Source organism: Uloborus diversus, chromosome 2 (assembly GCF_026930045.1).
Source record: "Uloborus diversus isolate 005 chromosome 2, Udiv.v.3.1, whole genome shotgun sequence".
NCBI lineage: Eukaryota > Metazoa > Arthropoda > Arachnida > Araneae > Uloboridae > Uloborus > Uloborus diversus.
This window is the reverse complement of record NC_072732.1, coordinates 152,530,883-152,553,304: the sequence shown is the minus strand read 5'-3', so window position 1 is coordinate 152,553,304 and position 22,422 is coordinate 152,530,883. Positions and strand designations below refer to the sequence as shown.

The window sequence follows — 22,422 nt, the reverse complement described above, 5'->3', positions numbered from 1 at the left end:
GATATCTTAATCGGGTTCTGTATTATGGGATGAAATTCATGAAACAATAGCTACAGCAACAAAAATGGAAATGTTTTTTTTTTTTTTTTTAAAAAAGGGTACTTCCTTCTCCCTCAAATATGTGACCTTGAAAAGTTTCTACTGGAGTACGGCCCTCACGAGTGATGACTTAAAAATGTCAAGTTTTAATTGTATGGCAACACTGGGGTACGTGTTTTCTAAAAGAAATCTGATGTTTTCATCAATGTTGTGATTTTTAAAATGTACGCAATCATTGACGGAAAGAATATAGCTGATCGTGACAAGTCATGTTTAAAAAGAAATATGACGCTGTCATATTCTTATTTTCGTTTTAAATTATTTGGTAAATTTACGTAGAAACCTGGAAACTCTACGAGAAGAAATGAAGGCCTCACCTTCGCAAATATTTAAGTTCGTACATCTTACCATTGAAGATTTTTTTCTCTTTCAACGTATAAAATATAACATGTGTAATTTATGTATTTGAGCATTGTATATTGACTTGTTGTTTTTATAATTTTTTCACCATTTTCAATTTAAACTTCAATAGTTTTTGTTTTTATTTTCACAGCATATGTTGTCGTTGTTGATGTTTGTTTATCCTTTAGTTTTGTGTCATATTTTGCTTTTATTATTCGAAATTGCTTTTTCTGATACCAAAACTTAATTTATAATAACGTTTTATTAGTTATAGTGCTTCCTTCCTTCGTGTTCTCACGAAATACTTGGCTTTATTCAATAAATTATTTCATTCGCATACTCATTGTGTGAATTGGTTTTCAGTTTGCTGAACATTATTTTAGAACAAAAATATAGGTGCATATGAATTATTAACAATTATTTTCCCTTTTATTAGCTATGTGCTTTGATCTAAAAGTTAAATACATTTGCGACGTTCTGTAAATTGTGTGCACTGTGCATATAAGTTTAGTTAGAATTTAATCCATTACTTATGCATTTATTCATATTCAATGAATTCGTGATAACTCAGAAATCCAATACCTCGAATAAACGCGAAGTTTTTATCGAGTCCCGACCCCTTTGTCTTTAATTCAAAGCTAATTATTCTCAATATCTCGAAGTTAACTTCCTTTAGCTCAAAGTTTTTTCCAAGATGACTTGAAGTTTATTTTGAAAGAACGAAAGAAAAAAAAAAGCAAGTGACTATAGGAAAAAAATAAATTTCCCTTCACTTGCAGTTCCTGCACAATATATATATCTACCTCTAAAGCAAGAAGAGCACTTGTTTAGCCAATGTTCGATAAAGGAGTTACATGTGTTGAAATGAGTTATCTTGTTTTCTTTTATGGTACTCTACTGTTTGCACTTTGACATGTTGCTGGACTATGTATTTGCTTTTAAGCTGTCAAGTTATCAAGTCAACTGATTGTACAATTCAAAGACTGACCTAAGTTAAGATGTGTTCCCCTTCATTCTTTAGTTTGATTATTTGCTGAAAAGTTCCTGAGAGACAGAGTGAGTTTTCTTTACTATTAAAGATGTCTAAGCAAGTACTGCGTCAATGATATTAAAAGAAAAATAGAAACTTCTAAAGCGGTAGAATCCATGAATCCGAATTTGAAACGAATGAAAATGTGCACCTTTCCTGGAGTAGAATCAGCTGTATTCAAGAGCTTCCAGCAGTATCGAAATCAAAACCATGCTTTTGATTTTTTCTCTCAATATTTTAGATTAAACTTTGCATATTGTGCTGAAAAAGTTTTAAGTTCTGTAATTTTGCTTAAATTATATGTACAAAAATATTCGATGGTTTTTAATATTAAAGTGTCAAAAACCGAAACTAGTGGAAAGTCGAACTTCTGATAAGTCGAAGTTTTTCATTGTTCCCTTTAGATTCGAGTTATCGCAAATTGACTGTATAATGCGTATATTTTAATTTCTATCGTCTCATTAAAAATGGTTTTTAAAAACAAAGTCTATAAATGTCAATCATTTTTATATGATTATGTCTTCGTTTTTTTAATTTTTAATGTGAAAAAAGCAAGTTCAAAAATTTTAACGATTATTATTTTGTTATCATAATTAGGAGAATTATCATGTTGGGTAACATTTTTGCAAAAATCCGCAAAATTGTATGTCATATATTTTCACCAGGGTTGTTAGTGATCCGAAATTTTTGGATTGCCGTTTCTGTCACAGCAACACAAACTGACAACACATTCTAAAACTAAAAAATTATTTTTTAAAAAAAACTTTTTTCAATGGTTTTTTATGCATATTTGAAGAGTTTTTTTGCTGGGGGGGGGAGGTACGTTGAGCTTTTTCATAGTTTCTCAAAATTTCGCACTGCCTTCAAAAATTTTACTTGAGTTCACAATCATCCCTGACATTCACTGTAATTCATAACAACCAAATGTCAGTAATAGTATGAAAAAGTAAAGAAATGCTTAGCAATTGTACTTAGAAAATGTTTATAACATGATGTTGTTGAAAATGCACTTATTGCGTAATCTAATTATCAGTAGTTAGAATTTTTTTATGCTTTTTTCAAAATGTTAAAGATCAATCCAGGTGAGTAATATTACTTTTTTTGGACAAACTCTCAGCTGCTCTGACGAGGTCAAGTATCTCGGGATCTATTTTGATTCCAAGATGAACTGGAAGAAGCACTTCACCTACTGTATGGCAAAGGCTAGTAAAGTCCTTTGGTCTTGCAGGAGAGCTATTTGTAGAACCTGGGGCTAAGCCCCAGGGTTATCCATTGGATCTGCAAGATGGTCATCTGTCCCATCATTACGTATGGCGCTATTGTCTTAAGGTCAAGAACCAAACTTGACATTGCTAGAAATGAGCTCAACAAGCTGCAGAGGATGGTCTGCATATCCATGACTGGATGTATTAGGACAACACCTACTGCTGCACTGGAACTACTTTTAGGTTTATGCCCGCTCCATATGCGGATTGAAGCTGAAGCTTTTATTGTGTATGGAAAGGCTTAAGCGCTCAAAACAATGGAAAGCCTGCTCTTGTAACCTTTCCTGGAAAATTTTTGATGAGGATGTACTTCATCATCCTCTTTCTGGCCTGCCAACTGGCTACATGCTTGGCAAATATGCTTTTGACAAGCCATATCAGGTTATCTTGCCTTATCTCATAGTAAAGGTTGCACTCACTGGTACACCGATGGTTCTAAAATGAATGAAAGGACCGGGGCTGGTGCTTTTTGTCCCAGTGATGGTATTGAGTATTCTTGTCCTTTGGGCAAGTTTACTTCTGTTTTTCAGGCTGAAGTTTATGCTATCCTGGTGTGTTGTGGTATTTGCTTGAGTCCTGGCTATAGAGACCGTTGTGTTCATATATGCTCTGATAGTCAGGCTGCCTTAAAAGGGTTGTTATGACGTCCCACATTGTTTGGGATTGTTATAATTTGCTCTGCAATCTTGCAACACTTAACAAGGTTACCCTTTGTTGGGTACCTGGACGCTCTGGAGTGCAGGGAAACGAAAAAACTGACTATCTTGCTCGGAAAGGCTCTGATATCCCTTTTGTTGGCCCTGAGCCAGATATTGGGATTTCGAATAATCTTATTAGGACTGCTGTTTTTGATATTTTTGGTAGAAAACGGTACAGATAAACAGTGGCAAGCGAAAGAACTTAATAGAGGTTGCCCTAGTATTAGGGCAAAGGAGCTCTTAATTCTGAACCATAACAGCGTCAGAAGGGCTGTTGGTCTCCTTACTGGTCATTGTACCTTGAAGCGGCATCTTACTATAATCAGGATTTGTACAAGTCATGGAAATTCTGGAAAGTCATGGGGAAAAAATGAGCAAATTTCAGACCTGGAAAAGTCATGGAAAATTGAAAATTTCATTCAAAGTCATGGAAATTTATTTGAAGTCTTGGAAAAATGTCCTGGGCAAGATGATGGGCTTTCAGAGGTTGATCCAGGTTTTATTTTTTTGGGTCCCCATTCCCCATTTTGTGAAAAGGCAAAATATTTTTGTGAAATTTCGTTATTTTTGTCAAAAAGCAAAATATTTTTGTGAATTTTATTTTTGTAAAAAAGACCTTCTCGTGATTTTTTTCTTGGAAAAGATTACATTAAAGCATTTTTAGCTGTCGTATCGTTATAGAAAAGCCCTAGACAGGTTTCAGGGGTGATTGCAAGTTCTTGAAGAATACCTGAAAGCTGTCAAGAGAAAATGCGCTGGGGGAGGGGGGAAGTAAGACCCTTAACATTTTATTCGTAATTTGACACATACATTACATTTATTGCTTTTTACAAATATACATATGCAAGGCACACTTTCTTAAGGTGAAAGTCTCATAACAGATTTCCTGTTTGCCCCTCTCAAATACTTTAAGAGCAATGAAAATTGCACATGCTGCTGAACGTAATGATAACTCCTAATAAATACAAAATGAACAGACTCAAAGATATCACATATTTCTTAACACAGACGTGAAATACTCATGTATGTGTTTGAAAAACTTAAAAGTAATTAAAACCCAAAATACTGCACCAGCATTCAGCGTTTAATTTTTTGACTTTTGACGTTCTTGCAGAGTAGGTATTTCGTTTAAAACTTTGCAATTGAATGATGTTAATAAATATATAAGAAATTTTATTTGTTTGCCTCTTAACAAGGTACAGTAAACATCAAAAATGCGAAAAATTCGTTTACCATGGCGGATGTAAGGAAATCAAGATCTTCAAAAGAAATAAAAATATAAAAACAGCATGTAAAATAATTTTATTTTAAGTTAAGTTATTTTAGAATTGGATTTTGAAACTCAACAAGAATTAATACTAAATATATATTGCGTAATCAAAGTAAAATTTAGGATTTTCCTGAAAACAAGCTACCAATCACAAGTGTCCCTCTCCTGTCCCCCCTCTGACGCAAAAACACCTCACGCAGCAAGCAAAAAGATAAGATGGGGGAAGGTGGAAGAGGCTCCCGCGTAGATGCGTACACATTTGTGGTTAAAAAATATCGTGAAAAGGCTGCCTTTTTATAAATTTTTGTGAAGGGGCTGCTTTAACGACGCGGAATTTTGTGAATGGGGCCGCTTTTGCGATGGGGAATTTTGTGAATGGGGCCGCTTCTGCGACGCGGAATTTTGTGAATGGGGCCGCTTTTGCCATGCGGAATTTTGTGAAGGGGCCGCAAAGCGGCCCCAATTTGGCGCTGGATCGACCCCTGGCTTTATTTTCAAAACATTTGCTGCTCAGCGCCTAATAGGCCCTCTACAACCTCAAAAAATGATGAATAATTTCTAACTAGGAGGGGGGGGGGTCACAACCAGGGCTGTAGAGTCAGAGTCGGACTGATTTTGGAGTCAAGGAGTCGAAGTTGTTCGAAAACATGCCGACTCGGATTCCGGGTTTCTTTTTTTTCTTTAACTTTCAGACTCTCCTTGCATTTTTTAAAAAACTGTCTACTAATTCATTTGATCACATGTATAAAAGTCTACTAATAAGAAAATAACTGTCATTGTGATAACCTGCAGGCTTAATTGTTTATTCAACTTCTTGTAACAGCTACTTATGGCACAGTCTCGTAGTTTGCTTATTTTGTAACTTTATTTAACTGATATCAACTGTCAGCAAACAGTTTTCCCCTAACATTTTCTAAGTAATCATTTTCATATAAAAATAATAATATATTTTTTACATCGATCTCAGTTATAAAATAGTAAAAGGAATGTATCACTTGAGCAAGTCGGGAAACTTCTGACAATGCTTGGTAAATTCAAATAAGTGTTGGCACGAAAGAAAGCGCGAATCCAAGAGATCAAATGAAATATAAATGTTTTTTAAATCTTCAGACTTTATCCAAGAAAGCTTGGTTATCACTAAAAAGTACAAAATAAAATCAGTACATGATTTATTGGTTACAACACTCAATAATTGTAGTTAATCCTAAAGTCTTTATATTAAGGTTAATTCTAAAACTGCCAATAAAACTAAAATTTAAATTGAGCCCTAAACGTAGTTATAGTAAAAGCTATGTGTACAAAGCAGGGCTAGCAAGTTTCTGCCAGGGCGGTTAAAACCACTTGTAGAAATCGATTAAAACCGGCATGGCAAAAACCACTTTCTGCCACATGTTCGGCAGAAAATGCCAAAAACTCTCAAAATGACAAAAAAAAAAAAAAAAAAAACTATTGACAGACAGTAGAAAATGCACGGAAAAAAATAATTAATTGTTAACCAAAGCACAGTTTAATTTACAATATTATCACAATTCAGAATCAAATGTTACATTGTTTAGGCCCTGCAGTTGCTTCTTGGAAAAGGTGGTTCCAAAAATTTAAATAGTTTCTCATTTTAATATGCACAAATGAGAAACTTTAGAATATTCTTGCAGCAGAAGAGCAATGCATCAAGGAACAAGCAATATTCATAAAACTTTCAAATTGTATATTTTTTTAAACTGGTCCATCATGTAGTAACTGGGATAGTGGTAAAAATTCGACTGGAAAAATGAGTTTTGAGAAGTGGGGCCAATTTTTTTTTGCAAAGCTGTGATATTAGGTACAAAATCTAGATAATTATTGGGAAGTAAAATTTGACTTTCTTCTTGAAACACATGATAATTTAAATCACAAGCAACTTAGATGAAGCTTATTTGCGAGCAAATTACAAACAGCAATGCCAGTTTAATTTTGTATCTCACTCCTCTATCCTAAGAACCCATATGATTTTCGTCCTTTGTTAGATTAATCCAAATATTACGAGCATCAGCAGTTGAAAAGTTCCCTTTCTGAACTAAATCAAGAGCACTAGCATAACATTTTATTTTTTTACAATCATGAAATGAAGTTTAATATCATTTAGTAATTACTTTAGATTTTTTAAGACGATTTTAAGTTTTTGCCGGTTATAATCAGTTTCTGCCACTGGCCCTGCAAAAACTAGTTTCTGCCGGCAGAAAGTCAGCCCTTGTACAAAGCTGTGTTCCGCCGCATTTTGTGTAAAATTTGCTCCAAACGTCCATGTACCCGACCTCTCCCCATAATATAGTGCAATGTTTTCATTGAAATTTCTAAGATGAAATCTAAGATTTATTATTGGGGAAATTTTTCAGAATTAAAGTATTTCAATTTTTATAGACTCTGAAATTAAGTTGAGGTGTCACCCACCAGATGGGCGTCACCTGGGAAGGGGTGGGGAATGCCCCCTCTCAAGAAATTTTTTTTAACTTAGCAAAAAAGTTTTTTCTTTCTCAAGCTACATTCTGAAAAATTAAAAATACAAGATTTTATCAACATCTATTTCTTAAACATTAAAAGGAAGCAAATTAATCCTTTTCAATTTTTGAAAAATGGGATTTTTAAATAATCTTACTTTATTAATTGCAATTATTGAATAATTTGATTTTCAAATTCAACTTTTAATGTTGTATGCATCTTAGGTTTACAATAAAATGCATCGCGAAAATTTCATAAAAAGGAATTGGTATTTCAATCTCTGTTTAGGGGTTTTCCTCATTTCCGATGAGGGTGGGGGGATTTGAAAAAACAATAAATAAATAAATAAAAAAGCCGGAGTCGGATGTTTCAAAATCCAAGAGTCGGAGTTGGCCATTTTTCTTCCGCCTCTGCAGCCCTGGTCACAGCATTCAATCCCAAAACTTTTCAGTGAAGAACACAATATTTTTTTTCTCTTACCCAAAATTTTCATCTTAATGTACATATCATGCATGATATTTTTGATGCCATTAAATAGCAAAACAAACTTAATGAACAAAATGTTCGTTTTGATCATAATCATATTGAGAGAGGTCAATTGCATATATATGCTTTATTCATGGATGGATTCAGGAAGGGGACCATGGGGGCCATGGCCCCCTCCGAGAAAATTTCAAGAATTATTATAATCGCCTTTTTTTGAGCAAAAATGTAAAAAGTTTCCCTTATAACAGGGGTGCCCAACCCCCTAAGGGCAAAGGCGCACCCCCTCAATATTGTGCAGACCAATCTTAAAGTAAGACCCCCCCAATGAGAAAACCCCCCTAAAAATTTTATTGGCACAGTCTGTCCCAAGACCCTTCCTTCTCTGTGGGCATCCCTGCTTATAATACAAAGTTTAAAAATAAGGAAAACAATGAGAGGGGGCCACCGCCACCCTGAAAAAGTTTCAAAAATAGTTAAAAACCTTTTTTAGAGCTAAATGTAAAAAAATCATTATTATTTCTGAAAGTCGAACAAGAATATAAAAACAATGCTGTGGAGCCATGAAACCACCCTGAGGAAGTTTCAAGTATAGTCAGGGTGGCGACAGATCAGGGAAAAGTCAGGGAACTTTATTAATCAGGGAAATATCAGGGAATTTTGAAAAAATAACAAAAAATCAGGAAAAATGTGATTTTATGAAGAAAAAAATTTTTTTTTTTGGTTTACAAAATTAGGTACTCTAATTCCCTACGCATTTTCGGCCAATTATCTGTTCAAAAAAAAAGTAAAATTAATGAGGTGCGATTATACACTGCCGCATATTTGTGCATCTTTTTTCCGTAGAAGCATTGAATCTTACTTATTAACCAAAGGATGAACTTCCTAAGATTGCTTCTGTGTCTGTTAGCTTGTTTATTTTACCTAGCTTGAAATTTCCTTTTACGCTTTCAATGCTACGTAAAATAAACAATCATACAGGCAAATAGGAAGCCTTCATTAATGCCTTAGTTCCTTTGCCTTTATTCCATTGTCTCGAAGTAAATAGCATACTGTAATCACGATTTCAAGAAGAAATCTTTGGTTTTTGAATTAAAATACTATAAAAGCTTAAAAGTTATTACTTCTTCGCATTTTTAATTTAATTGCTAAAATTGAACTTTCAAGCAAAAAATATTGTTTTTGCCGTCATACTACGTATTTGTTGTCGCCGCAGATTATAAAGGTTTTCTTTTCTTCAGACTTAAATGATTCTTTTATTTTATAACCAAGTTGCATTCTTCTTTTATATATCTTGAAATTAACTAATTGCTTTTTTTTTGTTTTTTCCCCCTTGCATTTAAAAGTTGTTTGTTACAAATGCAATCTAAGATTTTCTTTTTTTTGTTACATACTGAAATTATTTGAAATAGAGTTAACTTGTGTACCTAAGTAAATATATTAATTTTTTATTGCTAAAATGCTGTATTCATTCATTAAAACCAAGGTTGGCAAAAACCCGGGTTTTTTTAAAAAAGCCCATGGACCCAGGGTTTTTTGGGTTTTTTTAAATAAAACCCAACTAAAAGTGGGTTTTTTAAAAGAAATGTGGATTTTTTTGTATATTTTTAGTGAAAATGTAGGGTACTTGTAGCATATTGTAGCGTAAGTATATGGACAAAGCGCAAAAATTGTCTTGGGGTAAAAAAAGCTGGAAAACTAGTTAAAATTCAACGTTTTCTGAAGAAAAGTATGAAAGACGACAAAACCCAAGAATGGTGAAGTTTCAGATTTTTTAGTTTCCATGATTACCAACAGTTAAGGCAAAGTTACTTCTTGAGTAATAAAATCTATTGTCCGTTTTTAATTACATTTTTTTTTTTTTGCATTTTACTTAATCATATTTCATTTTGTTATGCAAAACTTCTGTAGAACCTCAAGTAGTTTAAATCCCTATTTACTGAATTCCAGCTTAATCAAGACATTTCTTTGAATTTTATGTTGCCTGTTTTTCTATTTCTGTGTACAGAGTAAGAAATATTAAACTTTTTCGTAAGATAATGAAAATACTGTACATCCTATTCTGTTTTCTGTCCGACCATTTGTAAAACCTGTTAATTTCTAAAAAAAATATAATTTGTTAATTCGAGATTTGTGACGTGTTGGGTTGCAGAAAATAATTCACATGAAAGCCTTTTAACTAGAGTAGTTTCCTATGTACAATCTACAAATATTAATAAAATCAGAGGTGACAGGACTTAGTCAAGATAATTTCAGTTATTTATTTAACCGGTTAAAGAAAAAAGTTAAGTATATTTATTTAAAACCTTTGAAGTATTTTTTTAATGCCGTTAAGAGTTAAGAAATACTATTAATGTTCAAAATTCATTTTTTATGTCCATTGTCTGTGGCGAAGAACAAATAAAATAGAAGTTTGAATTGTAAAAGTATTTAAATTAATTTTTTAAAAAACTTCTCAGAAAATTTTAAAAAACCCAAAAGTGGGTTAAATAATGGGTTTTTTTAAATGGGTTTTTTCAAAAAAACCCATTGGGTCCAACCCAATTGGGTCCAATCCGGCCAACCCTGATTAAAACCTATGTTCTTGATGAGAGAAAAGCTCCCTATGAATGGATGTCAAGTGGTTTCATCTGTTTTGCATAAATATGTCAATTAGTTATATAAGAATAACTACATTACTTCTATTCTTTCACTATTATTTGTTATTCTTGCAACAATTATTATACTGTTTGAAAACTTAGTTCAAAATAATTTCAATTACTTTTTAGCTCTATCATAAATACACATATGTTTTTAAGAGTAATTTTCATAGTTTCTTAAAATCCTTATGCTAAGTGGTTTCTGGAAGTAAAGTATTTTTTTTTTTAATTTTCTATAATCTTTCCATTGTAGAAAAATTTAATATACTGTTTTGTAGGTTTTATTTTCACGAAAAAAATTGACTTGATATGTTTTTTTCACCATTTTATTAAAAAAGAAGGATCTTTTTAAAATATATCTGTAGCTCAACAACTTTACACAACTTAAAACGTTTTAAAATACTGCATGTTATACAAACATACAATGGATTTCAAGTAGAGCAAAGAAAGAAAACCGTTATCATTGGTAACTTAAATCAGGGAAATTTGGTGAACTTAATCAGGGAAAAGTCAGGGAACTTTTTTTCACAGTTCCTGTCGCCACCCTGATAGTTTTTTTTAAATCCTCTTTCCTAGCTTAAATTGAAAAAAAAAACTTCATTGTAGTTCATGTGAAGTCTGACAAGAATGGAAACAATGCCTAAGGAAGGGCATGGCCACCCCACGAAAATTTCAAAAATATCAAGTTTATACCACCAAATATTTGGATTCATTTAGCTGCTAAATCAATCCAAACGACGAGTCCATTATGCTAAATTTTAGCATAATAGGTTCGTCTTGTTTAGATGTGTGCACTTTTTCCATACGGGAAAGAAAAGGGACGAAGAAAATGGATAGGGGAGGGTGGCCCAAAGCGAGTAGGTTTTCGAACAACACTCAGAAATTGTAATTTTTGGATTTTTATCGCAACAATTTTGGTTTTATTTCCTTGCAGGGTTCTTGAACTTCAAAATAAAAAGTGATTTTTGTATTATTTCAAACCCAATATTTATTTAGTATCAAACTTTACAAACATTTGAAAAACCCGCTTTGCCCTACCAGGTAGCCCAAAGTGGATAAGCTTAACTAATTGTGATTTGGTACATCTGTCAATCAAATAGGAAGTTATAAATGATTAAAATAATTGACTAGCTACCTCCCATTATAAAAAAAATGTACGAAAAATTTGTATTTATCCAATTTAAAGTCATCGCATTTGTTTATAAAACGTAAAGAAATAACTCATTAAATTAGTAAACCAATTAATTGCCATTCTAAAAAATAACTTTTTAATTCTATACTTATCCTACTGAAATGGAAAATCTACAGTGCTGACCAAATTATTAGAATAAAGAGTTTTTTTGTTTTGTTTTTTGTACACTATTTGTACTAAAATACTATTTATTTTACTGTTAAAGTACAGTACATACTGTACACTGATTATTACGTTATTTTAGCATAATTTAATGTTTGCAGGTGGCAGCACTGTCTGCTTGGTTTATGTTCTTTGTTTATCTACCTACCAGGAACATAACCTTAATCAGCTTCAACAGTTCACTAGTTCTTTTTATTAGTGTGTTCTGTTACATTTAAAGTTAGTTTTAGGTAATTAGTGAGTATGTATGCGAGTATATATAATAGTATAAGCAATTGTTTACCTCCTTTTTTATAAAGTTAAGAAATGGTGGTAAACCTTGTGAAAAGTATTCCAAAGACTTAAAATGCTTATCAAGAACACTGGAATGTATACTAAATATTAGATAATTATTTTACTGTTCGTTAATGTGTCTATAGTTATGTAATCAATAAAGAATTTGCTTTTAAAACAGTCTTAGTCCAATAATTTGGCCATCACTGTAAGTCAGCACACGAGTCAATCATATATTTATTTATAATTTCTTAAATCCTATACCTGCCTTGCCTGAAGGCACGGTTTTTATTTCAATAATTGTAAGATTAAATTTAAAAAAGAAACAAATGAAATGACTACTGTTGTTTGTAGGTGAATTTTGTCAGAAAAATGTAATATTATTGACAATAAACTGGTCTTCGACTAATCACAAGTTACAAAACTTCATTTTTTTAGAAATGTATCAATTTTTTTTTTTTAAATTTTAAGCCTGATTGGGCCATGTTGCTTCACTGCTGTTTCACTGGAGCCGATTAAAACTTGCGGGTGTTCATGTAAACAGGGCCGGTCTGGACCGTTAAAACAGCCCGGGCGATTATACAAAATCAGCCCTTCGCTCACTGGTAAATTTACTCCCCCCCTCTCCTTCCTTGTACAAAATCTTGCAAGTTTAAGGGTTTTTTTAAAATTGAAGGAGAAAAGAGCAATAAAACGAATGCAGGGTTATCGCAAGGTCAAAAATTTGAGGAGTGAATAAGTTTGGCGGCCTCTCAATTTTTAACGCATTTTAACAAAGAGAGAGAGAGAGAGAGAGTTAGAAAGATTTCAGGTTCTAGTTTAGGAGGGTGTCATTACAAGATTGAAGTGTTAGCAATATAAACCTAATTGTAAGTGTAATATTTTCCTAGATGGAGTTTGGGCGCTTCTCCCCCTGGACAGTTTCCGAAATTGTAATTTCATAAACGCTGCTTGTGGACAATCTTTTGTAGTGTTGAGGGGGGAGCGTTTGAGGGCTCTCGCACGGTAACATTTCGAAGTTGATACTTTAAAAACATGCGTCCATATTATCTTCCATTTTGATAGGGGGTGTGTGGTCGGGATTCCATATTAGAAAATATTTTCGAAATTGTAGTTCTAAAAACGCATTTTCAGACGATCTTTGGTGGCGTTGGGGGAGAAGAGATTTGGAGGCCTCCTCCAGAAATGTTTCAAAATTGATTTATTAAAGGACCTCGAAATTGAATGGAGGAGTTTTCTGAGAGTTTCTTCCCGGAAATTTGCCGAAATTGCAGTTTTAGACTATCTTTGGTGTGTTCGTGAGAGGAGAGGTTTGGGGGTCCGACAATTTTTCGAACCTGAAATTCCAGGAATGCAGTTGTAGATATCCAATGATGTTATGAGAAAGAAAAGGTTCAAGAGCTCTTCCCCAGAAGCTCTTTAGAAGTAGTGCCCGTAAACGAAAGTTTAGACGGTCTTCAATGATAGGGAGAACGGAGGAGGCGTTTCTAAAGGTTACGAGAGTGTGCTCTCTTGTAGGGTTTTCGAAATTGAAGTTCTAAATACGCAATTGTAGGTTTCAATAGTGGATTTGGGAATTCTTTCTTAAGTCAAAATTTCAAATAATGATGGAAAGGGGGAGTTTCTATTCTTGTTTCTAGAAATTGAAAATCTTCATATTTGTTGGTTGCAATTGTGGAGCTTGGAAACTCTCCCCCGGATTGCTTCCAAATCAAAGTTTCAAAAACACACTTCTAGAGGCTACCTTTGGTGACGTAAAATGAAGGATTAAAGGTTCAAGGAACCCCTTGTTGGCTATCCTCACTTATTTATTCTAATTATGCTTAAAACTGTTTCGAAAAACCCACCCTTTTTTTCGCGAAAACCATTGGACTGATTTGGTTGGTTTATACAGCCTAGTAGTATTTTCATTTATTTAGAATACAAATTCGTCCAATAAAAATAACTTTTACCATTTTGAACTGATGGTGTACTTTGCAGTGATACATTGTCTTTTTTCCACTTTTTTTTAAATGCTAAATATCATACCCCCTGAATCATTTAATTATTTTTTATTTTTTGCATTCAAAAACTTAAAGCAACTGGTGTGCACATTCATTGCAATAATTTAAAACTCTAACACTGTATTTTAACGTTTTTTTTCTATTTAAAACATATTTCGGCGGCTCCTGTGTTCTTTTCCATTTAGCTGTGATCGTGATGATATTTTAAGCAAACAATTAAAGATGTAAATATGTCGGTGGCCCCTATGAAGCCCCTATTAATTTTATTTATCTATTCATTTTTTTCAACTAAAGCTTGCCATGTGTTTACACTATGTACTTTTTTTTTGGTGGTTTTTTACATTTGGTGACCTTTAATAATATAATCTTAATAATACAGAATTTTGGATGCTTTTATTTTAAGAGTTCACTATCATTTAAAATTTTGCAGAATAAATACTTTTAGTTACTTTTATTCTATTTTAATTTTGTAATACTGCATAGGTCTTCTTTTTTTGTGCATCGTTAAAATATAAATTAATGGAATTCTTGGGGGGAAAAGTGGGGGATTGCACCCTCTATACCCCTTTGAAGACGGCCCTGAAGTACACTCAGAGCCGACGAGAGGCCATGTCAGCTTAGTCGAAAACAAGGAGCAGCCCTTGCAGTTGCAGTCGTATAAGTTTTAATGTGGATAAGGAACTGGAAAACCAACAGACAGGGGAAAAACCAACCTAGGGTTTCCAATCCTGAATACAACAGAATCCCGCATGATATTTAGGTGAATTAATCCCGCGGGATTTCTAATCCCGCAAATTTTTTCCATTCATATATTTTTCAACTTTTGTCATAAAACGACATTTTCACAAGCATCATGTGTTTGAATCACTTTCCTCGTATGTCTGCAAGAAGAGCAAGAAAAACTCTCATGAGATGAAATGTGGATTCACCATTTAAGAACACAAACAAAAATGGAGTACATTTTTCTGAAAATGAAATTGTACACTCATTCGAGGTCACAGTTTTTATATGGACTGTCAGCAATTGAGAAAATGCATATAATTTAAAACATTTTTGAAAATCATCACTAAAGTTTAAAATCTTGGAAATTACACTTTAGAAAAAATAGGGAAAGTGTATTACTGATTGAAAAATCCGCTGGAGTAGCCTGAATGCAATGTTGGATCACTTCTGTAAGCTTCAGGAATGCACTCAAAACCTTTAACTTAAAAAAGGGCTCAATATTTTTCTCCAAAGAAGAAAGCAATGAAAAACCTGGCATTATTTATGTATTCGGCATGACTTTAAAAGAGGCGACAAGAACTTGAATGAAACACAGGAGGACTCGCATGACAGTGCAGTAAATTAAACTGCTCAAAGTTTTGAACGTGACTTTAAAATGAAGGTAAAATTAGTGAAATTACGCAAAACATTTTCTGAGACTACGACTTGGTGAAAGAAAGAAGTACTTACCTTTGGTCTTCCCTTGCTGGAATGAATCAAATGCACTGACACAATGACAAACGTTAATTAAGTCATTTGGGCCATTCTCAATGCAAGTTAAATTGGATACAGCTAAACACGTACCCAATAGACTTCGCTTTGGTCCTAAGTTCTATCTAGTTTCATGTGTAATTCTATATAAAAATGTGGTATTTTGAGAAGTAGATGTAGCAAATGCTTGTTTCCAAAGACTTGGCTGAAATTTTTTATCCTCTGTTTTTCGTACCAGCGGCACGTTCGTACTCTGTATCATAAACCGCAAGTCTCTTTTTTACACAGCTCCACATCACGGAGTCTACCTTAGCCTAATATCATTGAAAGTCTTCAAGAATTACGTTTCTGGAGTTTCAATTTCGAAAAATTGCTGGTCCTCTAAAAGTTACTCGTGAATCATAGATTGCTTACATTTGCAATTTAAAGAGTTCAATTTTGAAAAAATTTTGGGAGTGGACCTCAGAATCTCTTCAACCTTTAACCTTACCAGAGATAGTCTAGCATGTATTTTTAAGTCGAAAATTTCCTGGGGTGGGCCTTTTAATCTCTCTTCCTCTTAACATCACCACAGTTGGTATAAAACAGCCTTTTTAGAGCTACAATTTCGGGGGGAGCGCTCCAAACCTTTTCTCTCCTACCATTATCAAAGATAATTAGAATGCATCTTTTAGACTGCAAATTAAAAAAAATTCTTGGTGTGGGCCCTGGAATTTCTCCTCCACGTATCAACACAAAAAGATCGTATTAAACTACGTTTTTGGCTCTACAAATGCAAAACAAATCCGCTGGAGATACCCCGAACCTCCCTCTTCTTAACAATATTGGAGATAATGTTTGCGTTTTTAAGGTTTCAATTTGGAAAAATGGGGGAGGAGGTCGCACCCACCCTTAATATCACGAAAGATAGTTAAAATGCATTTTTAAGACTACAAATTCGAAAAATTTCCGGGGGAGAAACCCTCAGGCCCCCCCTTTATTTTGGAGTGAATATTATATTTATGGTTGATAATTCATATAGGCTTGCTCTTAAATCAGAAGTCCTATACAGTCGCCTCAGAATAAACAGTACTGCTTACAGTAATATCACTTTGAAGCGACGATATATGCGCACGTTTGTTAAGAAAAGAGGTAAATTATTGGGAAGGTTACACCCTTTATGTTTAAACTTGCGTCGCCTAGTGAAAATTCCTTAAATATTTTTCTAGTTAAAGGTGGGCTAAATTGATATTTGTAAAATTCAAAAATTTTCCAAAGCATCGTATTTTTCCAAATGGCTCCCTCCAAGAATTCTGTCTGTATCCGCCCCTGACTTTATTTATGAAAATCCAATGGAAAATATTTTAGTTCATTATTGGAACACAAGAGTCAAACCAGCTTCTAGTTTTGGGGAATGATATGGTCAAAGTACAATTTTTATTGCCAGATAGAGAGATTGAGCTAACTTTTTGAAATATGAGTCCCCAAAATGCAATTTTAAATTATATTTAGTCACAAGGGGGGGGGATCAATACCAGGATGCCCCCCTCCCTTCTTCTGGATTTACACCTTGTTGGAAGTTATCTGAAAGTTGAATTTGTGTTAAAGTATGAAAAAAGAAAATCAACTTTATTTTTTAGGTGCTCAAAATGGCAATAAAATTTTGAAATTTTAAGGCAACATAAATTTTTATTTTTAAGGTCTTATAAAGTTTTTTTTTTTTTTTTTGCTTGTGGTTTTGAGTTCTAGTTATTTTAGCCCAAAAGCGATTTTTATTTATTTATTTTTTTAAAGACCATCAGAATATATGAATTCTTTGCTTAGTTTTTTTTTTGGTGCTAATTCTAACTTAAATAATGTGTACATGTATTCTTTTTTTTTTTTTAGAGAAGCAGAAACTTTGAAAGCTTCTTTGACAGGTAAGGTTTTCTATGAATTTGCAATACTTTTCATTAACTACTCATATCTTGTTTTTAATTTATTTTTGAAAAAGTTTGATCCTGAAATATCCTATAGATAAACTGATGGGTATTTTCCCTTTTAAATGAAATCAAGACATGACAACTCTTACTCCAATGCATAAATTTTTTTTTTTTTTGACTGATACATGTGTTATTTCATTTAATCTTTAATTTTATGTTAGTAGAATGTTTCTTTAGAAGAGTCACAAATTAAGATCAGTACCCAATCCATCTTTTCCAAATATGCCCCATTTCGATATTAGAATCCATAGCATTATATGCAATCAACTTGAACACTTTGTTCTTTGATATCACTATAACTTTTTAAAAACTAAGACCTTATCTACAGCATGTCTTGTAAACTGATAAATAATTAGGGAGATTTTAGATTATGAAAAATTTCTTTTTTTTTGCCAATTGTCTTTTTGGTTTTACTAATTGCTGCCTTTTTAAAGCTGTAGAAATTGTAAAGTTTCCGTAAAAACAAAATTTTGGTACTGAAATGGTTATTCACTGACATAACTTTCTTTTCTTCTCATTAGTGGTAAAACTAGTGAAACTAATGAGTAAAAATTCAAATTTTGCTTACTGGCTGTATCATCTTTACATGGTAAGCTCTTGATATGCAGGCGCCATAATGAAAAGCAAAATTTTTTAAAGAAATGTATTCTAGAGAGGCCTACAGTCTTTGCTTCTGGGGGCACGTAATGCAGTTAAGATGGCTCTGCTTACTGACATAATTTTACAGTCTGAATTTGAACAAAGATTCATTCATCATTTGTAATTTTTTTATTATGAATGCCTACACCCCAAAGAAGAGTGCTGAAAAGTATGGTAGTTCTTAGATTTTAGCCATACTGTCAAGAGTGTTTCCCCTAAATCTAAAAATGGGCTGTGTGCTTCATATAAACAGGCACTCATTCAATTAAAAAAGCACTTTTGTAAACAATTTTTGTAGTAAAAAAAAGTGAAGTTATGCAGTATAATCTTCTTACACTCATTCTGGTGTAGAAGGTAGAGTTACATTTCAAGACCATGTTGCAGTGAATTTTTACCTTTTGAGCAAGAAAATTGGCTTTTGTGATCAAATGTTGATAAATTTTGAAGGGGTAGGGAGGACACATTGAGAAATACAAAAAAAAAGGGAGCTAAGTACACTAATACACTCAAGTTTGCCTAAAAGGGGGCAGGGTGCAAAGCCTATCTAAAAAATGTCTGCGGAAAACAGAGTCAGTTATGGTTTGTTAACTTAATATGTATTCATATAAGGGCTGTGTGATGACCAAAATCCCCTAGGCAAAATTCTGACTTTGCTAGTGAAAATCTTTACGACACCATAAATGTATCAATCATATATTAAACTGTATAATGGATAAAATATCTTGGTAACACTTTCTGTAGTAAAAAAGTACCCCATATTACCGAGAGCAGATGCATACAAATTCTACAATTAAGGAACTGAATCATTGGAACTCCAGTAAGTTATTGTAGAATTTAGATATCCTCTTGAAACTATGAGCCAGATTTAAATTGCAAATGCAACAGATAACTTATACAAACTTTCTTTGTCCAAAAAGTGTTTTTACTTTTAATGATTTATCAATGTTGCAGGTGAGGGCCTATCCACCTCTGATACATGGCAGAAACGTCAAGAGCTTTGTCATCTTTTTGAGTCACTGCTTTTGATTGATTTAGATTATGCCTTGGACAAGAAAGTTGAACAGGATTTGTGGAGCTTTATTTTCAGAAATCCAATATCAGCTTGCCAGTCAAAGGCCCGTGAACATAAGGTATTTTTGTCTTCCTTTTCGTCCCATCCTTTTTGTGTATCCAAACATGAACATAGCCAGTTTTCTGACGTAATCTTACAAAAAGTTAGTTTTAATATTAAAGTTAAGTGTTCAAAATTTCCCTCAAATAAGACTTTTGATACATTTTTGAGTCTTTTTTTTTTTTTGTTTTTTTTTCGTATGTGGAAATGTATTATTTTGTTTTTATTAGATTTCATTATGTTTTTCATTAATGTTTATTTCATAATTAAAACAATTTAAAATAATGCTTAAACAAATTTAAAAAAAGGTTTGAAATAAATAACGTCACAAAACATGTTTAATGTAAAGAATTCAATTGAATATGAAATTGCTTAAATTATTTTGTTTGTAATTTTATTAACAAAGTTGTAGTTTAATATAAGTTTTGCTCTTCAAAAAATAGGTCTATTATGTATAGTTATGTGGATCGGGTAAATACCCAGCGGGTAGGTAAATATTTTTTGGGTATTCACCCAAGGCCTGGGTAAATACCTAAAAACTGGGTATTTTACAAAAAAATGCAAAAAGTGAATGGGATTTTTTTAAAATCAAAATGTGAAATAATTGGTAAAACTGACACATACATAAGTACTACACAGTTTATAATATTTTTTATTGAAAGACTTGATGAAATTATGAAAGAAGTATATCACGAACCAAAGAATCTTTCTTTTCAATGTCATAATTGGAGAAGTATAAGCAATTCAATGATGAACTTCAGGGTTTCAAAATCAGAATTTAGGTTAGTCATATAAAAGATGGGGGGGGGAAAAAAAAGAAAAAGAAAAAAGGAAGCATGAGGGATGTTTGGAAGAATAAACTGAGAAGTTATTAATACACTAAGATGTTATTTATTTTATTGCTGTGTAAGTGATAACGTGGCAAATATAGAAAGAGTTTTCACATAAGCAAAAAAAAAGAAAAAAATGAAAATATTGTTTTCTGTTGCCCTGCTCATTTGCATTTGCTCCCTAGTACTTCATGATGAAAATTTATTCAAACTATTTTTTATTGACATTTCATTACATTTTTATGTCATGCAAAGACATATTACTTGGTTATAAGAGACTAGGACTTTAAAAAATAAATGTTTGCTTTTTTTTGTAACCAGTTAAGCTTTTTACTTTTTGTAGAAGGACTTTTTATATCTGAAATTTGGCTATCAACATTGATTAGGCATATCCAACACATTTAATGTGAATATCATATTAGATTGCTATGTTGTTTCACACAATAATTCTTTAAATATGTGATCAAAACACAATTTTTGAGCAAAAATTTATTATTTTGTATATGGTTGGTTATATATACTGGAATACATACAGAAAAGTATTTTAGTTGAATACACATTTTTGAAATAAATACCCGGGTAAATACCCATTTTGGGTATTTACCTGGGTATATACCCTGAATATTTACCCCTAAAAATAAATACCCGGGTATTTTACATCACTAATTATGTATTAGCTGTAGTTTTTCTCTTCAAATTTCTATTATTCTGATAGCATATTAAAATTGTTAATTACTTTTCTGTTAAAACTCAAATAAAATATAAGAATTTTTTTTATTTAATAGTTATCTGTTCTTTAATAGTCTAAACCAAAGGCACTGTTTTTTCTCAATGTTATCTCTCCTCTCTTTTGTGTTCTTCATGCAAAGTATTGTTCCAAAAAAAAAAAAAAACATTGTATTAGTACAAACTGAAATTCAACATTTATATTAGTTTTTTAATGATGGTTTAAATAATACAAGTATAATTACATTAATATTATCATATTAGAAATAAAATTACTAAAGATAAAGATGGCTACAGACTATTCCAGTTTAAAGCACATCTATTTTTGTCTCTTTGGCAGAAAAGTGTTTTTGCCAAGATTGTTTTTACCGGTTTTTTCATGCTTTTTTGGACTCTATATATTATGTATAAGTACATATACATGCATGCACATTCCGCTTTATTCATGTAGACTAAAAGTGTGTGTGGGGGGAGGGGACTCATTAAAACTTTACATCTTGCTTCATTTGTCACTATACCATGTAATTTTTGAAATCTTTCTTTTTTTTGTTATAATTTATGATGCTTTAATTTTGTTTTAGAAATCAAACTACAGTTATACTAATAGTCAGTTATCTACTCTTCTGGAAACAGCTAGTGGATTCTATTTGCAAGTAAGAATGTAATATGTTAGTTATACATACAGATGTTTTTTGAATTTGTGTGTGTTTATTTATTTAATTTTTCCATGAATGACATGTTTCTTGAGTCTTTATTGCTTTTATTCTTTAGCTTGGTTTTGTGAATTTGTATGTCAGTGAGAGTGGTTCACCTTGGATCATTTTTTTTTCTTCCTTTTTTCTAACTTTTTGATATTGTTTGATTAAATTGTACCTGTTCTTCATTTAATCTTTGTCCGTACAGGAGGCACCTGAGGGTCCTGGGGAAAGGGCACCAATGAGTAGACAGTGAAATATGCAATAATTGTATTATGTAGAATATATATTGAACTGTTTATTCAAGAAAAGATGGATGCTTTGACACTTTTCATGAAGTGTTTGAAATAAAATATAAATAATTACTTTGGTAATGACAAACCACTAAGATTTGCAGCAAAAATAAAAAAAAAGCACTCAAGTTTGTTGTAAATATTACGAATTTTTGAATAAAAGTTTGTCAGTCACATCTTGTGTCCTAGGTGCCTCACCTCTGTCCCAAAGTGTGCTTAGATAAATCTCACTACCTGCCACAAGGTGACTAATTGAAAGAAGTGGCAATTAAAATATTATGTGTCAACAGCCACCAGATCGCCTTTTTAAATAAAACATTTTTCAAAAAAAAAAAAAAAAAAAAGAAAAAGAAAATTAACAAGCTAAAAAATAACTTGATTTTTTCATATAGTGATGCAGTTGTGGGTAAAAAGTGGAATTCCCCTGCTCAATAAAAGTAATAAGACCCCTAATTCATTGCCTCGGTCTGTTGGAGTGGCTTGGTTTCATGTGATCACTGGACTTGACTGTTTTCAAAAGCATCTACATGAAATTGGAGTAAAGGATTCACTCTGTTGTCCTCTGTGTTGCCAGAGTGAGATGGACGGTGATCACCTCAGGAACTGCCCCACTATTTTAAAGTTTTAAAATAATAATTCTAAGGACACTAGGTTTTATTCACATTTTTATACTTCTTAATCTTATTGAGCAGCTCGTCGATAAATGGCAGAAATGCTACAGATGGGCATAGGATTTTAAAAAATATCTATTCAGAATTGAGGT

The 22,422-nt window shown here is 32.5% G+C and overlaps 1 protein-coding gene across 2 annotated transcripts in view; it reads left to right on the top strand.

The window, feature by feature from the left end:
- Window positions 1-204: 204 nt before the first annotated feature.
- Window positions 205-22,422, top strand: part of LOC129216089 (nonsense-mediated mRNA decay factor SMG7-like) — an 83,494-nt gene continuing 61,276 nt past the window's right edge. The window contains exons 1-4 of one of the 2 annotated variants that reach the window (XM_054850237.1): window positions 205-432; window positions 17,271-17,302; window positions 18,956-19,134; window positions 21,253-21,324. In XM_054850237.1, the coding sequence (XP_054706212.1) occupies window positions 404-432; window positions 17,271-17,302; window positions 18,956-19,134; window positions 21,253-21,324 (312 nt within the window). In that variant the 5' untranslated portion in view covers window positions 205-403. The remainder of the gene's footprint in view (window positions 433-17,270; window positions 17,303-18,955; window positions 19,135-21,252; window positions 21,325-22,422) is intronic. The other variant, XM_054850236.1, reaches the window with a different exon arrangement.